At 34.1% G+C, this 23,319-nt stretch overlaps 2 protein-coding genes across 2 annotated transcripts in view; one reads left to right on the forward strand and one right to left on the reverse strand.

Annotated features, from left to right (window-relative positions):
• Positions 1 to 2,405: 2,405 nt before the first annotated feature.
• The window catches only part of LOC132714523 (uncharacterized), a 37,172-nt gene continuing 16,258 nt past the window's right edge, over positions 2,406 to 23,319 (reverse strand). The window contains exon 4 of the mRNA XM_060697418.1: positions 2,406 to 3,397. Coding sequence (XP_060553401.1) covers positions 2,406 to 3,397 — 992 coding nt within the window. The remainder of the gene's footprint in view (positions 3,398 to 23,319) is intronic.
• On the forward strand, positions 20,620 to 22,618 carry LOC132714520 (uncharacterized). Its single transcript, XM_060697415.1, has 2 exons — positions 20,620 to 21,012; positions 21,405 to 22,618. Exons 1-2 carry the CDS (start codon positions 20,851 to 20,853, stop codon positions 22,011 to 22,013), a joined length of 771 nt encoding a protein of 256 aa, XP_060553398.1. The 5' UTR covers positions 20,620 to 20,850; the 3' UTR covers positions 22,014 to 22,618.

The raw sequence follows: 23,319 nt of genomic DNA on the forward strand, positions 1-23,319 counted from the left end.
AAATAGCAAAAACTAATTTTATATGACTGCATATCTTACGATCTAATAAAAAACCATTTCAATCATATTTTTTTTTAGAAGTAAATTGGTCTATAATGGCAGAACTGTAATGCCATAAATAATTATGTTGATAGTATTATTATCATATGTTAAAACAATTAAAAAGCCAAGAAAAAACTGCATATGGATGTTGTTGTTAATTTAATAGCATATAATAAGGTATTAAAGAACCAAATATTACCTCTCCCTGTCTACAGATTCGGATCATGATTGTCAACAAGTGTGCAAAATTCAAAGCCATATGACGATGGACTTTGAAAGGATCTGAGGTGATATGCAAACTTTAACATATATTCTAAGTTGAACAAATGGCATTTTGTAAAAATGCTTAATAGAGTTACCCCCCCCCCCCCTGTCTACAGGTTGGGGCATGAAAGTGAAAAAGTGTGCAAAGTTTCAAAGCCATGTGTCAATGGTTTCACAAGTCTTCTTTATGTGTCTGAATTAACTTAAGTAAGTAAAGGTTTTATTTTAACTATAAAATCTACTTTGAGAATCCAAATTAATGAAAAAAAAAATAAAGTGGAATTATTTATCATTAAATAAGTTTTTTTTATTTATCAAGTGCAAAAGTTTTTATGTAATTTTACTTTTATAATCTTTTTCAAAACTTTGATAACTTTTATAAAATTACATATAAATAATTCAATAAAAATCTCTCACCTGTGAAATATTTCCAAATCCTATTTTTTTTATCAATTAAGTTCCGTAGAAAACTGTTTGAATTATTTATCCTTTTCAAATGTTATTATCAATTTATTCATAAACAACTATCACTTATTTAAACTTTTAAACTTTTAACAGAAATAAATGTTTATAAAATTAAATGGCCAAACTATACATGTAAACTGGTGCAAATAAATTTGAGGAAAGTGCCATTATCCAATTTGTTTTTTGAGTGTCCATTTTTAAAATGTTTTCATTTCAAAGTATTGTATTAATTTTTTAATTTATTTCGCAATGTTTTTGCTTTGCTAACTTGGTTTCCTTGTTTGGAACTCAATCACCCACCCGCACCAGTCTTTGCAGTCTCGTGTCACATGAAAAGTTTGTGAACGCCGAATGATTTCTCTAATACTTCCATATTCTTTTTCTGGTCTTATGTCTTGCATCTTTACTGTAACTGACTTCGGCAGACTTTCCAACACGATAATAAAGTTCTGTAAACTTCCTGCAGATATATCTATTCTGTTCAACTCCACACGTTCAATATTCAACATGTCACGTGACAGTAACAATGAACTTTCATCTAGATTGGTTTCCTCCAACGTAACATCAACTAATGACGGTGTTGATATATTCAATTGTTGCCTCCAAGGTAACTGCAAGTATAACTTTGATAGAGTTGAATGTTGAGACAAGTCCATGTTCCCTCTCTCACAATTAGAGGCGCGATGTTCTTCACAGTATAACATTTTCAATGTTAACTCTTTCATTGATTTGTGACCGGAGATAAAATTGAAAAATGTTTCCAGTATTTTGTGAGATAACGTGAAGCGCTCAATATATAAATATTGTAAGTTTTGTAATCGCGCAAAAATTTCACTCAGATTTTCTTCACCACTTATCCATTCACCCTTTGACAAGGTTACGTTCTGTAAACTGGAAAACAATATCCGATTTATCTGGGCCTTTATCGACATGAATTCACCACAATAGACAAGTTTCTGTAAATGATCGAGATCTGTGAGAGAGAATAAATCTATAATTTCACATAAACTGTTGTAAGTGTAGTTGGTGTTTATATAAAGTGATTTTATGTTGGTTTTGTTTTGTTTTAACAAACGCTGTAACTGCTCACTGTGTTCGGTGCCCTTGTCAATGACGTAATCTTGTAAATATATATGAGTATTGTCAATTTCAGGCATTTCTTGTAAACACGACATGAACATTTCCTGTATGTTATACAGTGGAGTATTAAACATTTTCTCCTCACCCACCCTAGTTCTGTAGTCGCGTGTTTGTTCGTCTTTATTTATCACAGGCATTAAATCACGAGATATTTCACACATCCGACCGGCATTCATTTCACTAATGAATTCCCAAACTTATGACATGTCTAGAATGTCTTGAATATTTCTACATTTTTCTAGAACAATTTTCGAGTCTTTGAGAACTTATAAATATGGCGGCAAAGAATTCCTTTGAACTGTTTTGTGGGAAAATGAACACTTTACTAACCTTTTTATTAATTTTGTTGTTTACTTTGAGACAATATTCCCGAGTGAAGAGTGAAATTTCATCTCTTCTGGTGTAGATATTTTGCAGTAATGATCCATCAAATACCAGCGTGTTTTCTTTTGTTTTATTGTATAATGTATCATAAGCTAATTGTCCTAAATTCATCAGGAGTGGGAAGTATTCCTTACATTTATCATGTTCAGAAAAAGCATGCTGGAATTCACTGAAGAAAGAGGTTTGTGAATATTTCCATATTTCTGCGTCGTTCTCAATAAGAGGAGTTCGACTATTTTTACATACAGTTCACATTTTGATTTACCTATATTGAATCCTTCACAACTTAAGCAAATCATATACATTAGAAGTAAAGGCACGTATGCAAGGTGAGCAACACGGCTATTGAATATTTCTTTAACTAAAGAAGTGTCATCAATTTCTATTGACATGTTATGAGGAGGAGATTTCAATCTTAGTAATGTTCGTGTTACAAGTGTACCTGCTGAGTCGTGGCTAAGTTTGGTAAGTTCTACAGTTTTCCCTAACTCATTTGAACTTAAATTCAAATCTCCTAATTTCCATGGTCTTGTTGTCGTTATAATTGTACATTTTTCTCGAACGTTCCTGTGGGGGATTGATCGTGGTCCTCTTTCACATTGCGTATTTGGATGAGTCCATTCATCAAGGCCATCAAGAATCACTAGGCATTTCTCACGACTCAGTAGTTTCTCAATAAATTCTTCCGTAAACGATGTTGAGTTGGCCAGCTTTGAAATAATAAGTTTGAAAATGAGCTCATCAACAGAACATGAAGTGTTCGAATCTCGCAATAACACCAGAAATACGAAGTCAAAGTCACGCATACAGTCCATATCTTTCATTTCAAAATATTGCGCATCTTCATCTGGACAGTGCGCCTGATACCAAGATGTCGCTAGATATTTTGAAAATGTAGTTTTTCCTAGTCCAGCATCAGCCTTTAAATATATTTCTCGGTTAGCCACACCTTCAGTTTTGAACATATCCTGCAAAGTGTTAACATTTAATTCAGGCCTGATATAGAAAGAAGCCAACGGCGTATCATTCTCTTCAATAAGCGGCGAAAGGAGAACTTTACTGTGACTCCATTTGTAGAATCTCATCAGATCTTCTTTAAGTTCTAAAAATGGATATAAGAAACATATATATTAGTACATGAAATATTCAAACCTATAAGTAAAATCAAATGTAGTCGACTACGCAGCTCAGCTGTAATTTACTGGTGAAATGTCAAGCTGGTCATCATTAAGCTATATATCTCTTTTTATTTCAACTTTTTGCTTACTTTTCTACATATCCTGATGTTATACTCAAGCACAAAAAACCAAAGATGTATGCTTCAAATTTTTAATTTTTATTTATAAACTGTATATATAAAAACATAACCAGATGATCAATTTTTTTTGGCTGAAAATATTTCTCTTGAACATACAATATTTAGATATATTTTTTTAAATAAAGTTTTTGTTCTTCTTAAATGTCCATATGAATACTTTAGTATGCGCCTTTGATATTGAATAAGTAAATGGCTATAAAATATTTATGACGCTGTTTGTAAAATTTATATAATTTCATATTAATTTATTTAATTACTATCATTTTCATCACAGTTGGCTGTCCTTGTTTCAATGCTATATAATCATTTACATTACTTCTCTCGAGTTAAATAGCGAATTTATTTGTTCTATATTTAGAGTAATAAACTGATTGGTTTGGTTACTTGATTTGAAGTCGTGTAATGAAACTGAAATAATGTACAGAGGAATACAAGTGATCTTCATAAAAAGGAGCTGCTGATTAAGGAATCTGTCTTACAATCCAGGTATCGAAGATTCGAACCCTTATTGAATGCCGATCATGTTTCTTCATAAAGACCACAGTATATTAATCGGTCTACTTTCTGTACCCGCAAGAAAGATACAAATTTGCCCTTAGCAAACTCCTGGATAAGACCCCTATGTATTGTTCAGAAGTATAATACACTATAGAAATCGGAATGAACCTTATATACACTCCTGTTTATATCCCGGGGTAATTTTGTATATTATTGCGATTTGTCAAAAACAACAACATAAAATACATTAAAAATCTTACAATCGTAAAAAACTGGTATCAACAAATCTTGATTTTTAGTATCAACTGTTGTATTTCCACTGCGCGGGAAGAACTGTAACATACATATTTTGATGGCTATTTCACATAAGGGACAGGTCGTGTAAAGTGAATCAAAGTACTGAAGGCACTACATGTCGGATATGTATTTGCACGGCAAGCCCAACATAACCATTTTGTTCATTTCGATTGCAAGAGGAAATTCCTAATAATGATAATAATAATAATAATAATAATAATAATAATAATAATAATAATAATAATGATAATAACAATAATAATAATGGTAATAATAATAATAATAATAATAATAATAATAATTAATAATAAGAATAATAATATCTCTATTTAAAGAGGGTAACATATGAAGTTATACCATCGTAGAAAACAAATTACATATCCTAATTTTAAATGTGGCCTTCTAAAAACAGTACGTTAAGACATTTTAGCATGATACAAGATAACGTGTCGTTTGCACAAATCATCACGATTCATTGAACGACAATCATCCAAATTCTTTCAATTTGTCTTGTTTGGGTGAATGAATTAAGGCTGTTGCCAGAATGATGAAAATTAGAAGGTACACAAGTTTAGTTCATAAGATTGTTTTCAGTATAATATGGCGTATATTGTACTATGTAAAGTCCACCACAACTTCATATATGCTTGTATTGATCTGATGGAATTTTCTAGCTGCGAACATATCTTAAAACACGTCCATAAAGTCACCGTATATCACTTTTCACCAATTGTGGATATATAAGAAAGAGAAAAATGATCCCTAAAGAAAGCCCAACACAGCAAAAGTAAGAATATTGCAGGCTCAGTTTGATTGAGCCTGCTCATGGACGATATTGTCGCAAAGAGGGAGTTTATGAACTTTGTTATATTTTGTTATATTTTTACGGAAGGGAGCAGGCTGCTCCCAATGGAGTTTATAAACAATTCATGGGAACAATATTATTAAATATTTTCATGTATTTCATGATTTTCATGTTTTTCGATATTTTCATGCTAATTTTCCCGCTTAAATATTTACTATAAAAGGTGTTCACTTCTTCGATTGATTTGAGATTTACTATGCTGTGATGTATAAAAATTAATGCCATTTTGAACTTAAAGTTTAAAAGTATTTGGAATTATAATAAATAAAAGGAAATAAAAGGTATGAATATTTCAGTTGTTTTCAAGTTATTTATTCAACATTAAACATCCGATGCAATGGGGATAAAAGTTAAAATAGTTTAAAGGTTTAAAAATTGTTATTATATCTTCACTACATTGATTGGCACCGGAACCCGGCAGCAATTATTCACATAAAAAGCAGTGGTTAAGGTTTTGTGTATTGATTACTTAAAGTGAAATTAGTGTGCTGACAATTCATCCACTATGTCGGGACTTCAATACTTGAAAGGTGTGCGAACAAGATTTTACAACAAATTGTTGGAAGAGATACAAAACGTAAACGAAATTTTGAATACTGATTTGAGTGATTTATTTGATGTTGATGAATGTAAACAACTACGTCAGCGTGTGCTGGAAGTTAAGCTTAGTATCAACTTATATAACGACAAGCTAATGATGCACTTATGATGCACTCCGAGAAATTATCTCAAGCAATCGATGACAAAGACAGTGGATTTATAGACTTAATAATAAAAAAATGACTCCGATATAATGGTGAAGCTAGCACTTTATATCATCAGCTACAGATTTTTGAGGGCAATTTGCAAGAAAGTAAGAAAACAGAACATAAAAAAAGATGGAAGAGAAGGAGCCTGCTTTATCTTTAGCTGTAGTTACGGAAGAGATGAAGAAAATCTTTGAAGCTGAAATGGAATTACAGAGAAATTAAGTTGAAAGCAAACGAGTTTTGTTTGTTTGTTTGGATTTTTACGGCACGTCAACACATAACTGGCCATATCGTGCCGAATGCTATAATAGGCTTAAAATATTATGTAAAACATTGTAAATGACAATAGAAATGAGCCAATTAGATCCTAGAATACAAGTTTATCTCTTTTAAATAATCAATTATGTTTTTTGATGGAATTGTATTAAAAAGTTCTTTGAGTGAATTTACAGAATAAAATCTATTACGGGCCTGTGAAAAATCATGACATTAAAGAAGAAAATGCTTGACAGTAACATTTTCATTACAACCTACACAGAAAGGGGCATTGTCATTTGTGACGAGATAAGAGTGGGTAATTTTAGTGTGTCCAATTCGGCATCGAAGAAGAACTGTTTGATCACGGCGGTTTGACAGAGATAGAGATGGTGACATATTAAGAGATGGGTTTATATCGTGAAGTTTATTAAAAACGGCATTGTCCCAATTTGCTTTCCATTCAGATGATACGAGTTTATTTTAGCCGGTCTAAAATCACAAGCAGGTAACAATAAGACAGTTTTTTGAAAATTTAATGATTGTTTAGCTAAAGCATCTACTTTTTCATTTCCTCGTATTCCTACATGGCTTGGAATCCAATATAATTTAACATATTTTGTTTTTAGTATATCATGAAATCGCAAAAGAAGTTTCTTTACCATGATATTGTCAGATTTTTTATTTTTAAAGGATATTAAAACAGAAAGCGAGTCAGAAAATATCACAAATTTATCGTGGGTATGCTGTGCTATGTATGACAATGCTAAATCGATAGCTTTTGCTTCAGCAGTAAAAATTGATGCATTATCTGGTAACCTCATACTAGATGTAAAATTATTTTCAAACACAGCTGCACCTACTTTGCAACCTTCTTTTGAACCGTCCGTATAAATATGTATAAAATCTTCATGTTCTTCCTTAATTGCTAGAAACTTCTCTTTGAAATATTCAGGTGAATGTGATGCCTTTTTTATATTTGAAAGCTTAATATTTATTTCCGGGGAATTATAAGTCCAAGGTGGAACATCCTCATCGTCATTTTGAAGGATACTGTCTGGATTAAGTTTAAGTTTATCTAAATCATCTTTTAAACGAAGGCCTAATGGTTTAATTTCCTTTGGTTTGCTAACAAATTTTTCAGTATAACTTGCTTTGAAAATAATATTTTTAGCTGGATTTTTCCAATTAGATGAAATTCTAGTTGCATATTAAAGTGATAGTTTTTTACGACGAAGATAAAGCGATGGTTCCCCAGCTTCCGCATATAGACTTTCTACAGGTGAAGTGCGAAAAGCACCTAAAGCTAAACGTAAACCCTGGTGATGTATGGTATCTAGCATTTGAAGATATGATTTTCTTGCGGACCCATATACTACAGAACCATAATCTAATTTTGATCGGATAAGACTTCTGTATAATTTCAGTATTGTGGAAGAATTTGATCCCCAATTTGTACTTGATAAAACCTTAAGTAAATTTAAAGCTTTTAGGCATTTAGTTTTCAAATGTTTAATATGTGGTATAAAAGAAAGTTTTTTATCAAATATAATTCCTAGAAACTTAGCTTCATCAACTATTGGAATTTTAGAACCAGATATGTAAAGTTCAGGGTCATTATGTTGTTTTCGCAATCGGCAGAAATGACCACATTGAGTTTTTGACTTTGAAAATTTAAACCCATTTTCTATTGCCCACTTCTGAATTTTATTTAAATTTTGTTGAAGTTGCCGTTCAATTGTTCTCATACTTTTCGATCGATAGCAGATAAGAAAATCGTCTACATACAGAGAACAATCTATGCCTGGTGTAAGAGCGCTAGCAATATTGTTTATTTTAAGGCCAAAAAGTGTAACAGAAAGTATGCTTCCTTGAGGAACACCTTGTTCTTGTTGGTGATCCTCAGAAAAAGTTGAACCAAGTCTTACTTTAAAGTGCCTATCGTTTAATAATCCAGAAATGAAAAGAGGAAGTCTGCCTTTAATTCCAGCATCCTTTAGATCTTTTAGGATACAATATTTCCAAGTAGTATCGTAAGCCTTCTCAAGATCAAAGAAAATTGATACCAGGTGTTGTTTATTTACAAAGGCTTCTCTAATAAAAGTTTCAAGTCGTACAAGATGATCGTTTGTACTTCGCTGTTTACGAAAACCTGACTGAAAATTAGTAATAATTCCATTATTTTCTAGATACCAAACTAACCGATTATTTATCATTCTTTCGAATGTTTTGCAGAGGCAACTTGTCAGTGAAATTGGGCGATAATTTGTAGGGGTCAGTTGAATCTTTCCAGGTTTAGGGATAGGAATAACCAATGCATTTTTCCAAGTGTTAGGAAAATTCACCAGAAACCCAAATTCTGTTAAAAATTTCAAGAAGCAAGTCAAGAGATTGGGGCGGTAGGTGTTTAAGAAACTGGTAGTAAATTTCGTCCGGGCCTGCAGCACTGTCTTTTGAAGTTTAAATTGAATAAATTAAGTCGTCAATAGAGAAAAGGGAATTATAGTCTTCGTCATTTCTTGAAGTAAAATTAATATGTTCTTTCTCAGCTTTACATTTGTGTTGTTGAAATTCATTTGAATAATTTTTTGAAGAAGAGTTCTTTTCAAATGTTTTAGCCAAAGTTTCTGCAATATCCGTTTCTGTTTTGGCATATTGGCCATCACCAGTTTTTAAGTGAACAATTGGACTCTTTTTACACTTACCACTTATTTTTCGTACTGCATCCCAGACTTTCTTAATAGGAGTATTTGAATTAATATTTGAAACATATGATTGCCAGGATTTGCGTTTAGACAAACGAATTGATCTTCTAGCTTTAGCTCTAAATATTCTATAATTTTCAAGATTTTCTGTTGTAGGGCGATGTTCAAACTTTTTTAGTGAAGCTTTACGTATGCGAACAGCTTTTTTACATTCATCGTTAAACCATGGCTTTTTGATTTTGTTACTATTATTTTTTTGTTAATGGAACAACTTTGCAGGCAATAGTATGTAATGCTGAAGAAAACGTTTCAGCTATATCAGCGAAGTGAAATTAAATTCATTTTTTGTTAGATCAATGGAACAGAGCCTAGAAAATGTTTCCCAATCTGCTTTCTTAAATTTAAAAAAATGACGTCTTTCATCTGGTATAGAGTCATTTGATGTAAGTAACAATGGAAAATGATCACTGCCGTACTGGTCATCTAACACTTTCCAATCGAAGTCCAAGAATATAGTTAGAGTGGACAATCGAGAGGTCGATGCAAGAAAACGTACCTGTTGCTGGATGTAATATGTAGCGTGACCGATTGTTTAATAAACAAAGCTGAAAGTTATCTATCAATTTTTCAGTTATATTACCCTTGTTATTTGTAGATGTACTGCCCCACATAGGATTATGAGCATTAAAGTCGCCTAAAAGAAGGAAAAGTGATGGTAATTGTCGAACAATACTCTCAAGCTCATCACTTGTTACCGTTATATTTGGAGAAAGGTATAGAGAACAAATTGTTAGAGGTCGATGTAAGGTCACCTGCACAGCTGTGGCTTGTAATCTTGTATTAAGTTTTAGTTCTTTTTGTGGAACCCAATTTGCGATAGCAATGCTTGTACCACCTGATGTTCTGGCGTTACTAGTGCATATATAGTTATATAGTGTATAACCTTTTATAGAGATATTATCTTTAGGTGAAAACATGGTCTCCTGAAGACATAACACATTTGGAGATAATTTTGATAAAAGTAGAAGTAGATCATTATAATTTGACTTTAGACCACGGCAATTCCATTGTAGGATAGAATGATTTCTATTATCCATTTTAAAGAAAATTTATATCATTTAGGAAACTTTATTGGACTTCTGCTATTCGGAGTTGGAGGAGGGGAGAGGTATAGATCCTCATCCTCCATCAATTGGGTATCGTGAAGTGGATCGAACCGATTTTCTGTGTTGATCGGGTTCCGCATTGCTTTTTTCAACCGATCTGTGATGACAATTCGCTCTTTAGGCGATTGTTTTTGAATAACTTTCTCAGAAGATGCTATTTGAATGCTTGCGGTTTGCTTCTTTGGAGAAGACTTTAATGGTGACTGAGTCTGCACAGAGGTGGACTGCTTACTTTGTGAAGCTGTATGCTTTGAAGGTAATGGTAACTTAATTGGGGGGCATTGACATAAGTTGACCTGTACTGCAGAGTCAACCATCTTAACAAACTTTGTAACTGCAGCTGAATACGACAGTTGTTTTGGTCCTTGTGATTCAACAAGCTTTCGTGCATCTTGAAAGGAAATATTTTGCGTATACTTCTGACGTAGAATTTCTTTTTCCTTTACCACAGGGGCATGACCGGAAGGTGGCGTAATGCTCTCCTCCACAGTTGGCACATTTGACAGGGACGTTACAAGTCTCATTTTTGTCATGGTTTGAACTGCATCTGCGGCAAATAGTCTGCCTTGCACAATTTGATTCATGATGACCAAATTTGAAGCATTTGTAACATTGCATTGGGTTTGGAATGTAAACCACAACGCGAACTTTAAGGTAACCTACTCGAATCGATGATGGAAGAATGGGTGTAGAGAATGTAACTATAAGGCTATTCGTTGGCACTTTATTACCATCTCTTGTAGAATAAATGCGCTTGATATTTTGAAACCTGCTGCGATTTTAACTCTTCAGCAATATCAATCTCTGCCATTCCAGCAAGGTCAGCACATTTGATAACGCCCTTGCTGGAGTTCAGAGACTGGTGAGGCGTGGCAGTTGAATCGATATTGAAGAAGGTTGTGCATTTCAAAATATTTTCTGCTTGTTGCTTTCGCTCTACCTCTATCAAGAGTCCACCATTGCGGAGTTTTCTTGACAGATTTAGGCGTACCAATTAAAGCTGAAAGTTGTTTTTCTATAATGAAAGGGCTAAGTTCAGTTAGTGATTTTGTGCTGTTTGATTTAATTATCAGAAAACGGGGAAAACTTCCATCAACTGAATCGTTACAAATTGAATCTTCTTGCGATTTTCGTTTTTTGGTTTGGGAATCCATGATAAATATATGAAAAATTCGTCTCCCGGGTTCCCTAGCCACCTCGGACTCCAACATGGGGAATGTGCGATGGAGACGGATATCCAGTCTCCGCACAACAAGGCTACCAGAGAGATATACTCGTATAGATTGTAAATAATTACAATTTACACAATTAGCCCATTAGCCACCGCCTTCTTGGATATGTTATAATGTATTTATAAATGCAAATGTGAAAGATTGTTGTAAATATAACGGCACCCATAATTACAGTTTTAGTAGGAATTGAAAGGTATACTAGAATCACAAGTAGGAATCAAAATATGTGCTTTGAATTGTTATTTATTTCGAGACCGTGTAAGTTCAATGAAATCTGCAATTGATTTAGAAATATATATCCAAGGGCAAGGCATGACCAGCCGATTGACGAAAAAGCCGGGCTCAATTGGCCACCCGTCTACCCTAAATCAGAGGCCAAAGCAGTGTGTTGGGATTACTGGAGATCCCTGGGTATCCCTCAACTACCAGGACCCTCTTTTCTAGGTTACGGGGACGCTGCCCACGGCAAACAGGCAGTCTGGGTGTTGGCCATATGTCCGTCATACAGGCGCACAGCAGCGCACCTCCATAACGGACATATGTTACTCCTCCTCACCACGTAGAGGTACCCAAAAGAGGAGGAAAGCAAACGAGAAAAGAAAGACACGGTAAAATTACCTAAGATTGACATACTATCTTTCAATGGATACAAGTTATACTGGATTGAATTCTTGGATTCTTTTGAAAATTCTGTGCATAAAAATGATAATCTCTCAGATGTTGATAAATTCAATTATTTGAAGGGCAAGCTTACGGGAGGTGCTAGAAATGCAATAATAGGTCTTACCTTATCAAATACGAATTTTTCAGTCGCTATTGAGTTATTGCATGAAAGAATCCGAAATAGACAGGAGACAATATATTCACACTACAAAGCATAGATGGATATGAATCCTGCAAGAAATTCAGTGGAGAATTTAAGACAATTCATTGATAAGGTCGAGAAACACCTTCGATGTCTTGAAGTTTTGAGCCATGATACAAACCAAGACATCTTTGTATCAATGATAAGAAGAAAATTACCAAATGACGTCCTTCTTCAAATTGAGATAATGAAAGGAGCTAAAAAAGTGGTCAGTGAGTAACTTACGTGACTTACTTCGTCAATACATCGTGGCAAAAGAAAAAGCTGAAAACGCAGATATTTTGAAACCAAAGCATTGGAGCAAAGATCCTGCTATATATAATTCGAATTTGACAAATGGTTCGAGACGGTTAAACATACCTGAAAAGCAAGACGTTTCTTCATCGAGTGTTTTAGTCACTAGTGAAAAGTAAAAGAATTCAAACATATTGAAATGTAGATACTGAGACCAGAAACACTGGATTAATGAAACAAAAGAAAAAGACGAATTAAAGGGAGCTGCTATAGATGTCTCAAAGAAGGACACATCTCAAGTCAGTGTAAAACGTCGAAAAGCTGCGTATATTATGTGAATTCAACACACACCATAGGAGCTTACGAGGGAGGAAATTCAGAAGGGAAACACCTAAAGAGAGTGTTTATCTTTCAAAAGAAGTAAGGAGCCTTGAAAACAATGAAGCTGAAAATATGTCTGGTGAAATAGGACTCCTGTCTTGTAATGTACCAGTTGTGATGCAAACTGCGAGATGTAGTATTGAGAATCCTGAAAGTGGAGCATCTGATGAAGTCAGCTAAATTCTAGATTCAGGCTCCCAAAGGACTTACATAACTGAAGATTTGGCGCATCGACTTAGACTTAAGGTTGATAAGGAGCAACATATTCAGTTTGTGACATTTGGTAGTCAAAAAGAAAAGGTTATAAAGACTACAAGTACTAAGATAAAAGTAAAATTGAATAATGGCACTTATATGACTTTTGTGGCAAATATTGTACCAACATTGACTGGAACAATAACGCGTAAACAAGTAAAGCTCAATTAACCCAGGAGGTTTAAAAAATTGCACAAAACTTGATGCTGGCGGATATAATTCCAAACAAGAATGAAGCTGTTACGTCAGAACTTTTTAAAGGAAACGATTATTATTTGGATAGAATTCAACCGGAAAAATCGAAATACAACCAGGATTTTACTTGTTATCATCAAAGCTTGGATGGATATTGTCTGGTAGAATAAATCAAATGATGAAGCTGTTAAAACACCTTAAGCAAGTATGTTGATCCTTACATATGGAGAAAAAAGCCACTGAAACAAACTTGCTTACATGTGTTGATAGATTTCTTCCCACAAAACCAAACTTGGAAGACTTTTGGAGTATTGAGAGTATAGGTATCACAGATAGAATCGATCAATCTGAAGATGAAACCACAATGGAACGTTTTAGGGAGACACTTCAGTTTAGTAATGGTAGATACCAAGTAGCATGGCCTTGGCGAGAAGAGTTCCCAAATTAACCAGAAAATCGTGGTATGGCAAAAGGTAGGTGTAAGTAGACTAGAGAAACAACCAGAGATAATGAAACGATATGATGACATCATTAAAGATCAGCCTGAAAAGGGATAATAGAAAAGACGGAAAAAGATGTTAGTGATGGAATAAAACACTATATTCCTCACCACGAAGTGATTACTCCAGAGAAAAGCACTGCAAAAAATAAGAATTGTATACGACGCATCTGTAAAAACACGAAAAGACTATAAAAGTCTCAACGAATACTTATATAGAGGCCCTGTGCTGTTACATAACCTGTGCGGCAGAATCATGAGATTCAGATTACACAATATTGGCATTGTAGCGGATATGAAAAAGGCATTTTTCCAAGTGGAGTTATAGTTTGTTTGTTTGTTTGTTTCATTTTACGCCTTTATCCAACAGTATTTCAGTCATATAGGCGGGTAGTTTCCTAACCATCGTTCCTGAAGAGTTACACCAGTACTAGACTACCTTCCTCCGCGCTAAACTACCAAAGCATCTCCAGGGGATCGAACCCACGCCAGAGAGGTAACTGGATTAGAAGTCATCGACTCTAACCCCTCGACCACGGAGGCGGTAAGTGGAGTTATAGAAACCTGAAAGGGATGTTACCCGCTTTATATGGTTAAAGGATTGTGAAAAGCCTATGGTTAATGAAAATTGCATACAAGAATATAGGTTTTGTCGGGTTCCCTTTTGAATTATTTCCAGTCAATTTTTACTTGGAGCTACTATTAAAAGTCATTTGGACAAATACAATTCAAAATTGGCAAATCAGTTAAAAGAAGATATTTACATGGACAATGTGACAAAAGGAGTACAGTTGAATTGTATAAATGAGCGAAATCAATTTTCGGTGAAATGAATATGAACCTACGCGAGTGGATGACTAACAGTGAGGAGCTTCGCATGACAATTCAGGAAGAAGATAGATCAAATGGTTATGCTGTTAAAGTGTTGGGCCAATGGTGGAATGTAAAGGATGATACTCTATCAGTAATGCTACAAAGATCATGACAGGCTTACAGGTTGAAAATTGAGTACCGCTCAAGCCGGTGCTAGGGTGCGTGAGGGATGTTGCACTTATTCATTATCCCTCATGTACAGACTCAATCAAACCGAGTCTGCAATTATCTTGTAATTTTGTTGTGATTAATGCTTTCGAGGGATCACTTTTTTCCAGAATTTTTTACAAGAAAAGTCACAATGTTATATTTCTGAAGAAGATTATGAATTCAATGAAAGGGAAAATGAGTGCCAGAGGGAAGATATTCAAACACTTTTCGATGTAGAAATTAGTGATAAGCCGAAAGAACAGGCAAAAATATCTTAATCTGATTATTTAAAGAAAGGCTGTCTTTTAACTGAAAAATTCTGGAAACAAAGTGTTTTTTATAGTGTTTTTAAATCAACAAAGAAGAAAAAACGCCGTTTGAAATAGATGTTAACAAGTTTTCATCTATATCAACAGCGTGGTGCAATCGATTTATTGGAAATGCGAGAAGTCGCTCAAATAAAAGTCATACTCTTTCCATTGACGAAATCAACGAAGCGGAACAGTTATGGTTAAAACAGATTCAAAGAAACCATTTTGCTGATGTTTTTCAATCTATACGAGATGAAAGACCCAATAATTTGGTAAAACAGTTGGATTTGTTTGTTGATGAATCAGAAATGATAAGATGTTGCGGACGTCTACAACACGCCAATCTTTGCGAAGCTGCTAGAAGACCAATATTACTTCCAAGAAAAGACAAGTTCACAATTATTTTGATTGAAAGGATGCATAATAAAATATTACACAGCGGTGTGTCGCAGACTTAAAGTGAGACAAGACAAAGATTTTGAATTCCAAGAGGAAGAGCAACAATTCGTCCGGTGTTAAAATCGTGCTGTGTCTGTAGACGAGTTGAAGGTGGTCCTTATAAATTGCCATCTATGGCTCCCTTGCCGAGAGAACGTGTCACAGAAACTACTCCATTTTCTTCTGTAGGCTTAGATTATCTCGGACCGCTTTATATAAATGATGAAATTAAAAAGGTTTGGATTTGCATTTTCAGTTGTCTAGTTATTCGTTGTATACATTTGGAAATTGTACAAGATATGACCGCTAATCCGTTTATTCTGTGTCTAAGAAGATTTGTAGCAGTAAGAGGAACATCAAAGGAAATAATCAACGACAATGCAAAAAAAAAAAATGCAGACTCAGTTTAATTGAGCCTGCTCATGGACGGTATTGTGAAGTGCAAACAACCGTCCACCCCCTAGCACCGGCTTAAGGACAATTCAACATTTAACTGGACCTGGTACAATTTTGAATTTTGAAATATCCGCAGATGTGTTCATATGGCAGTTGTCATAGAACATTCAATTTGACAAGTAAGTGCTATTCAACGAAAAGCGGCATATGGTCCCCAGTATGTGTGCCCTAAACGAGAAAAAAAATGGGCGGAGCTAAATAAAATGGAATTTTGAAAGGAGATAAGGGGTTAAGAAGCCTGCATATCACAGATAATACTTCAAATGATAAATTTTAAAAGCAGGCCACATGTTTTTAAGGTGATTCAACAGTATTCAAGTGAGGAATACTGAAACCGTCCCAAAAGAAAAAAGCCGAAAAAAAAATACTACAAGCACAGCAAAATTGTCGTGATGAACGATCTTTAAGGATCAGAAATAATTATAACATGTCTGATTGAATGTACGGGGGGCCTTTTTAAAGTCTCCACACGATACAAACAACGGTTATGTGGTGATAAAATATAGAAAATAAGAATTCATCATGGAAAAGTTGAAAAGTGGCAGGCTCGGTTTGATTGAGCCTATTCATGGACGGTACTGTCAAGTGAAAACTAGCGTCCATGCCCACAAGCACCGGCGTTTAAGCAGAATTCAGCACATAACATGAACTGATTTTAGGAATAAGATCAGAGATAATTTAACCTGCATATCACAGATAATACGTCAAAAGACATATTTAAAAGGCAGGCCGCATATCATGAGGGTGATTAAACAGTTTTCAAATGAGGAATACTGATTTGCCTTGGTATGTGTAACGGTTTTTTTACAGTTACCAGAGATGCGAAAATTTTGGACTTGACCTTTAAAGCACCTCACAGATTCATGTTAATTTTATTCAAAATTTTGGAAATGTATTTAAAAGTATAATATTGTGAGATGAACAAATCAAACAATTTACATATTTCAATTGGCACTACCAATCCAAGATTATAACAGAAAAAGTGGTCCACATATGCAAAAACAGCCCTTACTGCGTTAGTAATGCAGTAGAAATATGGTGATAAAACACTGCAAAATCAGTTTTAAACGACAAATAACATGTGAAATATCACTTGGATCCTGACTGTTTTACGTACTTTCTTTAAACTTTTTACATTTTTCTCAATATTGATTTTCTTGAAATTTGTTGGCTCATGTGGAGGCGTGCAGCTTTAAACATGACATTGAGGTATCATTTCATAGATAATTCAAGACATTTCACTGTCAAGACATTTTTCAATTCCAAAACATTTTACCTATCGGTCTACTTTTTCACATGCCAACTTTGTAAATAATATAAAGTTTCATTTTTTGATGTGTTTATTAGAAATGTTATTAAGGAGAAAAAAGACAACAAGCAAACAAAATGATAAAAACAAACTTGTTTTATTGTAAATCCATGTTGGCTGATTGTAGCTTTTTCGACCAGCGACCCCATCAAATGAAAATACGAGAATTAACAAGTTAAAATGGCAAGGGAGAGGAGCGAAAACATGCTTATTTGTGTGCTTGAATTATTAATTAAACTTCGCCCGCGCCCTTCTATTTTAACTTGTTTTTGCTCGACTTTACGCTTGGAGGGATTGCGGGGGCGAGGTTAAGTAAATATATCAACGGCGTGGTCGAGGACTTGGGTCGACGTTGTATTTATTTAACTTCTCCTCGCACTCCCGTTAATAAGCGTGTTTGCGCTATGTGCCCCTACATTTTATTTTGAAAAACACGATCCGCACCACGGCGGGGCTACGTTTTATACATCAAATTTTCGCCCTTAGCCCCCGGTTATTGACGAGTTTTCGCTCCGCGCCCGCGTCCTTCTACCTTGTTAATTGTCGACTTTTCGTTTGGCGGGGTCGAGTGGTGAAAATACGAAATGGCAGAAATCCGCCACCATATAAATCACAGGCTGTCAACCAATTCCTATATTCCTATAAAACTCCTATATTTTGGGTCGGAATCCTATATTTTTAAAAAAAACACCTATTTTTCCTATATTCTCCTATATTTTGAATATTTTTCCTATATTTTTTTAAAAATATATTGCCGAGGAATTCAAAGAGATTTAACTTTTGGTACTGCTTTTGGCCTTTTGTATTTTACAGGTAAGAGAATGTGTATGCCTGCATCAGCATCACATTACTATGCTCAAGGCTGCTGTGCTCCACATAGCCATCTGCATGGTCACCATGAAAAGCAGTGCATCAGTATGTCAACTTTATTTCAGGTGACCATTCAGATGATGGTCATGCATTGCTGTAACTTTCTACTGATGCTGTGGTTTAAAGCTAATGCAGGCTGTCCAGCATCCCTAACATTCCTAAAGAAGTGAAAAATTCGAAGGGAATTCCTAAAACTGCCCTATTTTTTCACTGAAATTCCTAATTATTTTTATCTTTTGTACTAAACATACTTATAACTTGTAACCCTGAAAACATAACTCAAAGTCGACTATATTTGAACATTGTCAAAAATGATTTGGCCATGATTTGCCAACTCAAAATTGATGACATTGAAATGGTTTCGTTTCAACTAAAAGTTACTTTGACTATGTCAGTAACATTGCTATTTCATAATCAAAGCAGTTGTTGATAATCATGTTGACAGTTAACAGCAAAAACACTACCATATCATTGTCCTGAAACTTGAATCATAACCATAAGAGTCCACTTTTTCTGGAATATTTTGACACTGTTTTGCAAACTCAAGATATCTTAAATTTTATGTTGTTCATTTTATTCAAATTTCTGAAGTGGTCCATTTGTATCATATCATATTTGAAAATGATCAAAAAAAAATATGAAGCTGTTGTAACACAATCTTAATTAAAAACATGTGAGTAAACAAATTGTACATTAATTTTTGACAACTATTTATACATGTTTTTAATTAAGATTGTGTTACGTTACAGCTTCATAAAATGAACAAACATAAAATTTAAGATATCTGGAGTTGGCAAAACAGTGTCAAAATATTCCAGAATAAGTGGACTTGTGAGTAAACAAATAGTACATTAATTTTTGACAACTATTTATACAACTCTTTTATTTAAATCTGCATAATATCAAAACAACATTGTAAAGTACTGAATGGGTTAACATAGACTTTGAAAAATTAATTCTTTCCCTCATACTTATTTATTCTTTTCGTATCTTTGTAGGAGAAATTGCTTATTTTGCCACAAAGTTATCAATTTCATTCAGTTCAAGATTGTTCTTTCATTCATATGGTGCAATTTAGGAAAGGCAGACTCATATAATTAATCACACTCAAAATAATTTGGCAGTTCAGTAATATAAAGCTCATTTCCAATTACAATGTACACACATTTTGCAATTATGTGATCTAGATAAACTGCAATTGAATGGTCTGTGTGATGAACTATTTTGATGTGCAATTCTTTGTGTTAATTATAGATGCTTCTCATTTATTCAAATGACTGTACTAAGGCAAATACCTTTTTACTCTTTACCTACTTTTACAAAAAATTTCATTCGTCCATAATTATGATTCAAAAGCTGCATTGTGCAAGAATTTCACTGTATAAGAATTCCTTTTAGACACTTGTGGTTATAACATTCCCAAAACATAGGTAGAACATGTTCTTTTTGACATGTTCAGCCATTTTAAAAAATATGGTTTGAACATGATTTGACTATGACCATTTCCGCAGGGGAGGCAGTTGACCAGTGAGTCCACACTGGTAGCACCTTTGCTCTATTACTAAACTAGAGCATTATTTGTGAGTTACTTTTGTGTCAAATATGCAAAGGTTAGCCCACATCATGGTCTTTATGGACCTTAGTTTATTTAGTCATAAAATTGCAAATTTTAGCCCTAAAATTTCTATTATGTACCCTAAAATTCCTAATTTTAGCCTTAAAATTTCTGAAATATTACCGTAAAATTCGCCCTAATTTTATGTCGGAAGGTGCTGGACAGCCTGCTAATGGTTTCCTTCACTTATACGGTAGACATTTTATTGTAGAAACAGCATGTGTAAAAGTAAGAATAATTTACATTTATATAAGCATTGGTAAGTTAAACAATTACTTAAGTTGAAAACTCCTATTTTTTTGCCTCAAAATGGTCCAAAAACTCCTATATTTCCTGCTAAAATATTCCTATATTCCTCCTTTATTTATGATAAGACCTGGTTGACAGCCTGAAATCAGTTTAAATGCTGCATTTAATATTTTGTGATATCGGTCTGAGTTATTAATTACGGTTTTCAACTTTTCTAATTTATTAATTGCCCTCTTACTTTCTTATTAGTCTACCCAAAGCTATTTCAACTCAATGAATGAATGAATGAATAAATGAAATAAAAACAAAAATGAATGAATGAATAAATATATAAATAGGTAAATAGATAAGTAAATACAAAACGAATGTATGAATGAATGAATAAACAAATTATTAATTAAATAATAAATAAATAAACGAATGAATAAATAAAAAAAATAAATAAATATAGGAATGAATGAATGAAAAGATAAATAGATAAATGAATTATCGCTTTTGCGACTCCATAATCATGATAATGGAATCATATTGCCGTGCAAATGGTTGTTTTTCACTTTAAACACTGAGTCTTTTTTGTTTTGTTTTGTGTTTTGTTTGTGATAATTAGAATATTAAATTCTTGTAAGTTCGTTTAGAGGCTTGCAAAATATTATCTTATTGAGCACGTTCAATAAATTCAGTAGTACTCATACACTCAATCAATATCCTTTAATTCTGACTTATTAGATCTCATACATTTCCAAGATCGTCAAGTGAATATCACAATTGTCATGCGTAGGATTATTCATTTTTCCTTACAGGTGAGTATGGATTTGTTAGAGGCTGTACGTGAAGCCGGTGTTGTGGTAGACATTCTACGTGCAGAACGACAGGACGATGCGGTGTTTGATGCAATTTACCAGACAGCCGTGGACATAGCTGCTGAATTTCAGGTAAAATATTAGAAAATCCTTGTTTATTGTTTAATGGTTTATAAAAATGGTAAAACGATTCAACCACTATTATAATAAATGCCTATTAAAATGAGATCTTCAAGTTTTTAAGACCGATCAAATCCCTCCATATAACAGTGCATTTGTTTTATGGCCAATTAGTAATAAATATAGTGCTTACTAAGCCGTATAACTTATAATAGTATAAGTTAACTAGTTGACCTTTGACAGAAGCAGCACGTGTATTACGAACATCACTATGATAAAAAACACAATTTATTTTAACGTTAAGGGGATATTTTATATGGTACATGTATACGAACGCAGTTACCACATACATCGAAAATAGTACAATCAAATTATTTTCACAATTATTGTTTGTGTTTGTACAGATTGATGCAAGTGTACCGCGTCAAGCCGCCAGACAGCGCCATAGAGCCAATTATCAGATTGGGGATCCAAAGGAATACTGGCGAGTATCTTTATTCAACGTTTTCGTTGACCATCTTGCCGAGGAAATTAGTACCCGGGTGATGAGCAATCATGATCGTTTTTGTGCACAAATGCTCATGCCCTCAAAGATCAGGAACCTGAATGATGGACATGTAGATTCTATATTCACAAGCTACAGCCAGGATATGAATATATCGAAAGAAGTGTTTCAGGGTGAAATTCGACGCTGGAGGGCGCGGTGGAGTCAAGATGACGGCAGACCAAGGCCATCAACTCTTCTGTCTCTACTTGACAGCACTCCTAAGGCCGCATATCCTGGTATTCACAAAGCGTTGTCAGTATTGCTAACAATGCCGGCTACGTCTGCGTCCTGTGAACGCTCATTCAGTTCTATGCGCCGTATCAAATCTTACATGAGAAGCACGATGACGGGTGACAGATTGTCCGATCTCGGCATTCTTCATATCCACAGAGAAATTGATGTTGACGTTGATGTTGTAATCAACAAGTTTGCTTCTGTTAAATGCAGAAAAATGGACCTTATCTAAGATGCACCGATGACCAATGGTAGGATACTACGTCATCCCGCACCTACAAAATACTACCAATCGAATTGTTATCTCGTCGACTCGAAGACAAAATTTTGTTTAGGAGTCCGAGTGGGAGCATTTAGAAAAAAAAACTTTATCCGTTTTCAGGTCTAAACTAGGCAGTAACTAGGCACTTATATCAATTACTTTAAATAAAAACGCTACATTCTTATTATTTTCTAACGATTTCTTGGAATAAAAACATATTTTATCTTCGACTCGACGGGATATTTACACAAAAAAGCCCGATTGAGAGCATTTTACAGGTGCGCGCTGACGTAGCATTCTACCATTAATGGCTTATGCATGATTTAATTACCATGCTCGGTAAAGTTTGAATACTATCAAATTCATATTTTAGAAGTATTGTTTTGATAATTGTCCTTGGAAATAGATCTTCTTTGGAACATACATTTTGCTCCTTTTAATCTCAACCTGTTTCTGGCTTCTGGGGGGCTTCGCTCCCCAGACCCCCTTACCAAGGGGCAACTGCCCCTTGGAACCCCTTTCAAGGGCCTACAAGTTGAAAAATGCTGGCTACGCCCCTGGAATAATTAAATAAATAAATAAAGAAGCGGGCCATGATGGCCCAAAGTCGCTCACCTGTATATAGGCCCGGAGCGGGGCCAGTTTAAACCCCAGGGCTTTTATTTGAACAAACTTGGTTGACACCCATTAGAAGATGTTTCATGCTAAACATCTAAGGTCTAGCTTATTGGGTTTTTTAAAAGAAGATTTTTAATGTATATATATTCACACATACCTTCACTTACGGGGCCTATATATAATACCGAGTTGAGTGGCATTATTTCATGTAGTCAATTTTTATATACGCCACTATGTAGGCATAAATATATATATATATATATATATATAATATATATATATATATATATATATATATATATATATATATATATATATATATATATATATATATATATATATATATATATATATATAAAACAAAAAACACAGTCCATGAGTTAACTTATTTAATAGACACCCATTAGGAGATGTTTCATGCTAAATATCTTAGCTCTAGCTCTTTGGGTTCTTTAAAAGAAGATTTCTTAAGTTTTTACTATATACATATAGGGAAAATCAATGACCCCCCAGGGCGGGGCTGATTTTAATTCTAGGAACAAAATTTGAACAACTTTGGTTTTGGACCTATAGATGATACCATAGACCAAATATCAAAGCTCTAGGTCATTTACTTTCAGACCAGAAGATTTTTACTTTATGTATATAATGAAAATCA

The sequence above is a fragment of the Ruditapes philippinarum genome, unplaced genomic scaffold, assembly GCF_026571515.1.
Source record: "Ruditapes philippinarum isolate M1 unplaced genomic scaffold, ASM2657151v2 ctg654_1_1_1_1, whole genome shotgun sequence".
NCBI lineage: Eukaryota > Metazoa > Mollusca > Bivalvia > Venerida > Veneridae > Ruditapes > Ruditapes philippinarum.

Coding starts and splice junctions, on each gene's coding strand:
- LOC132714520 (XM_060697415.1), top strand. CDS start 20,851: ATGCGTAGGATTATTCATTTTTCCTTACAGGTGAGTATGGATTTGTTA. Junction 21,013..21,404: donor ACATAGCTGCTGAATTTCAG/GTAAAATATTAG, acceptor GTGTTTGTACAG/ATTGATGCAAGTGTACCGCG.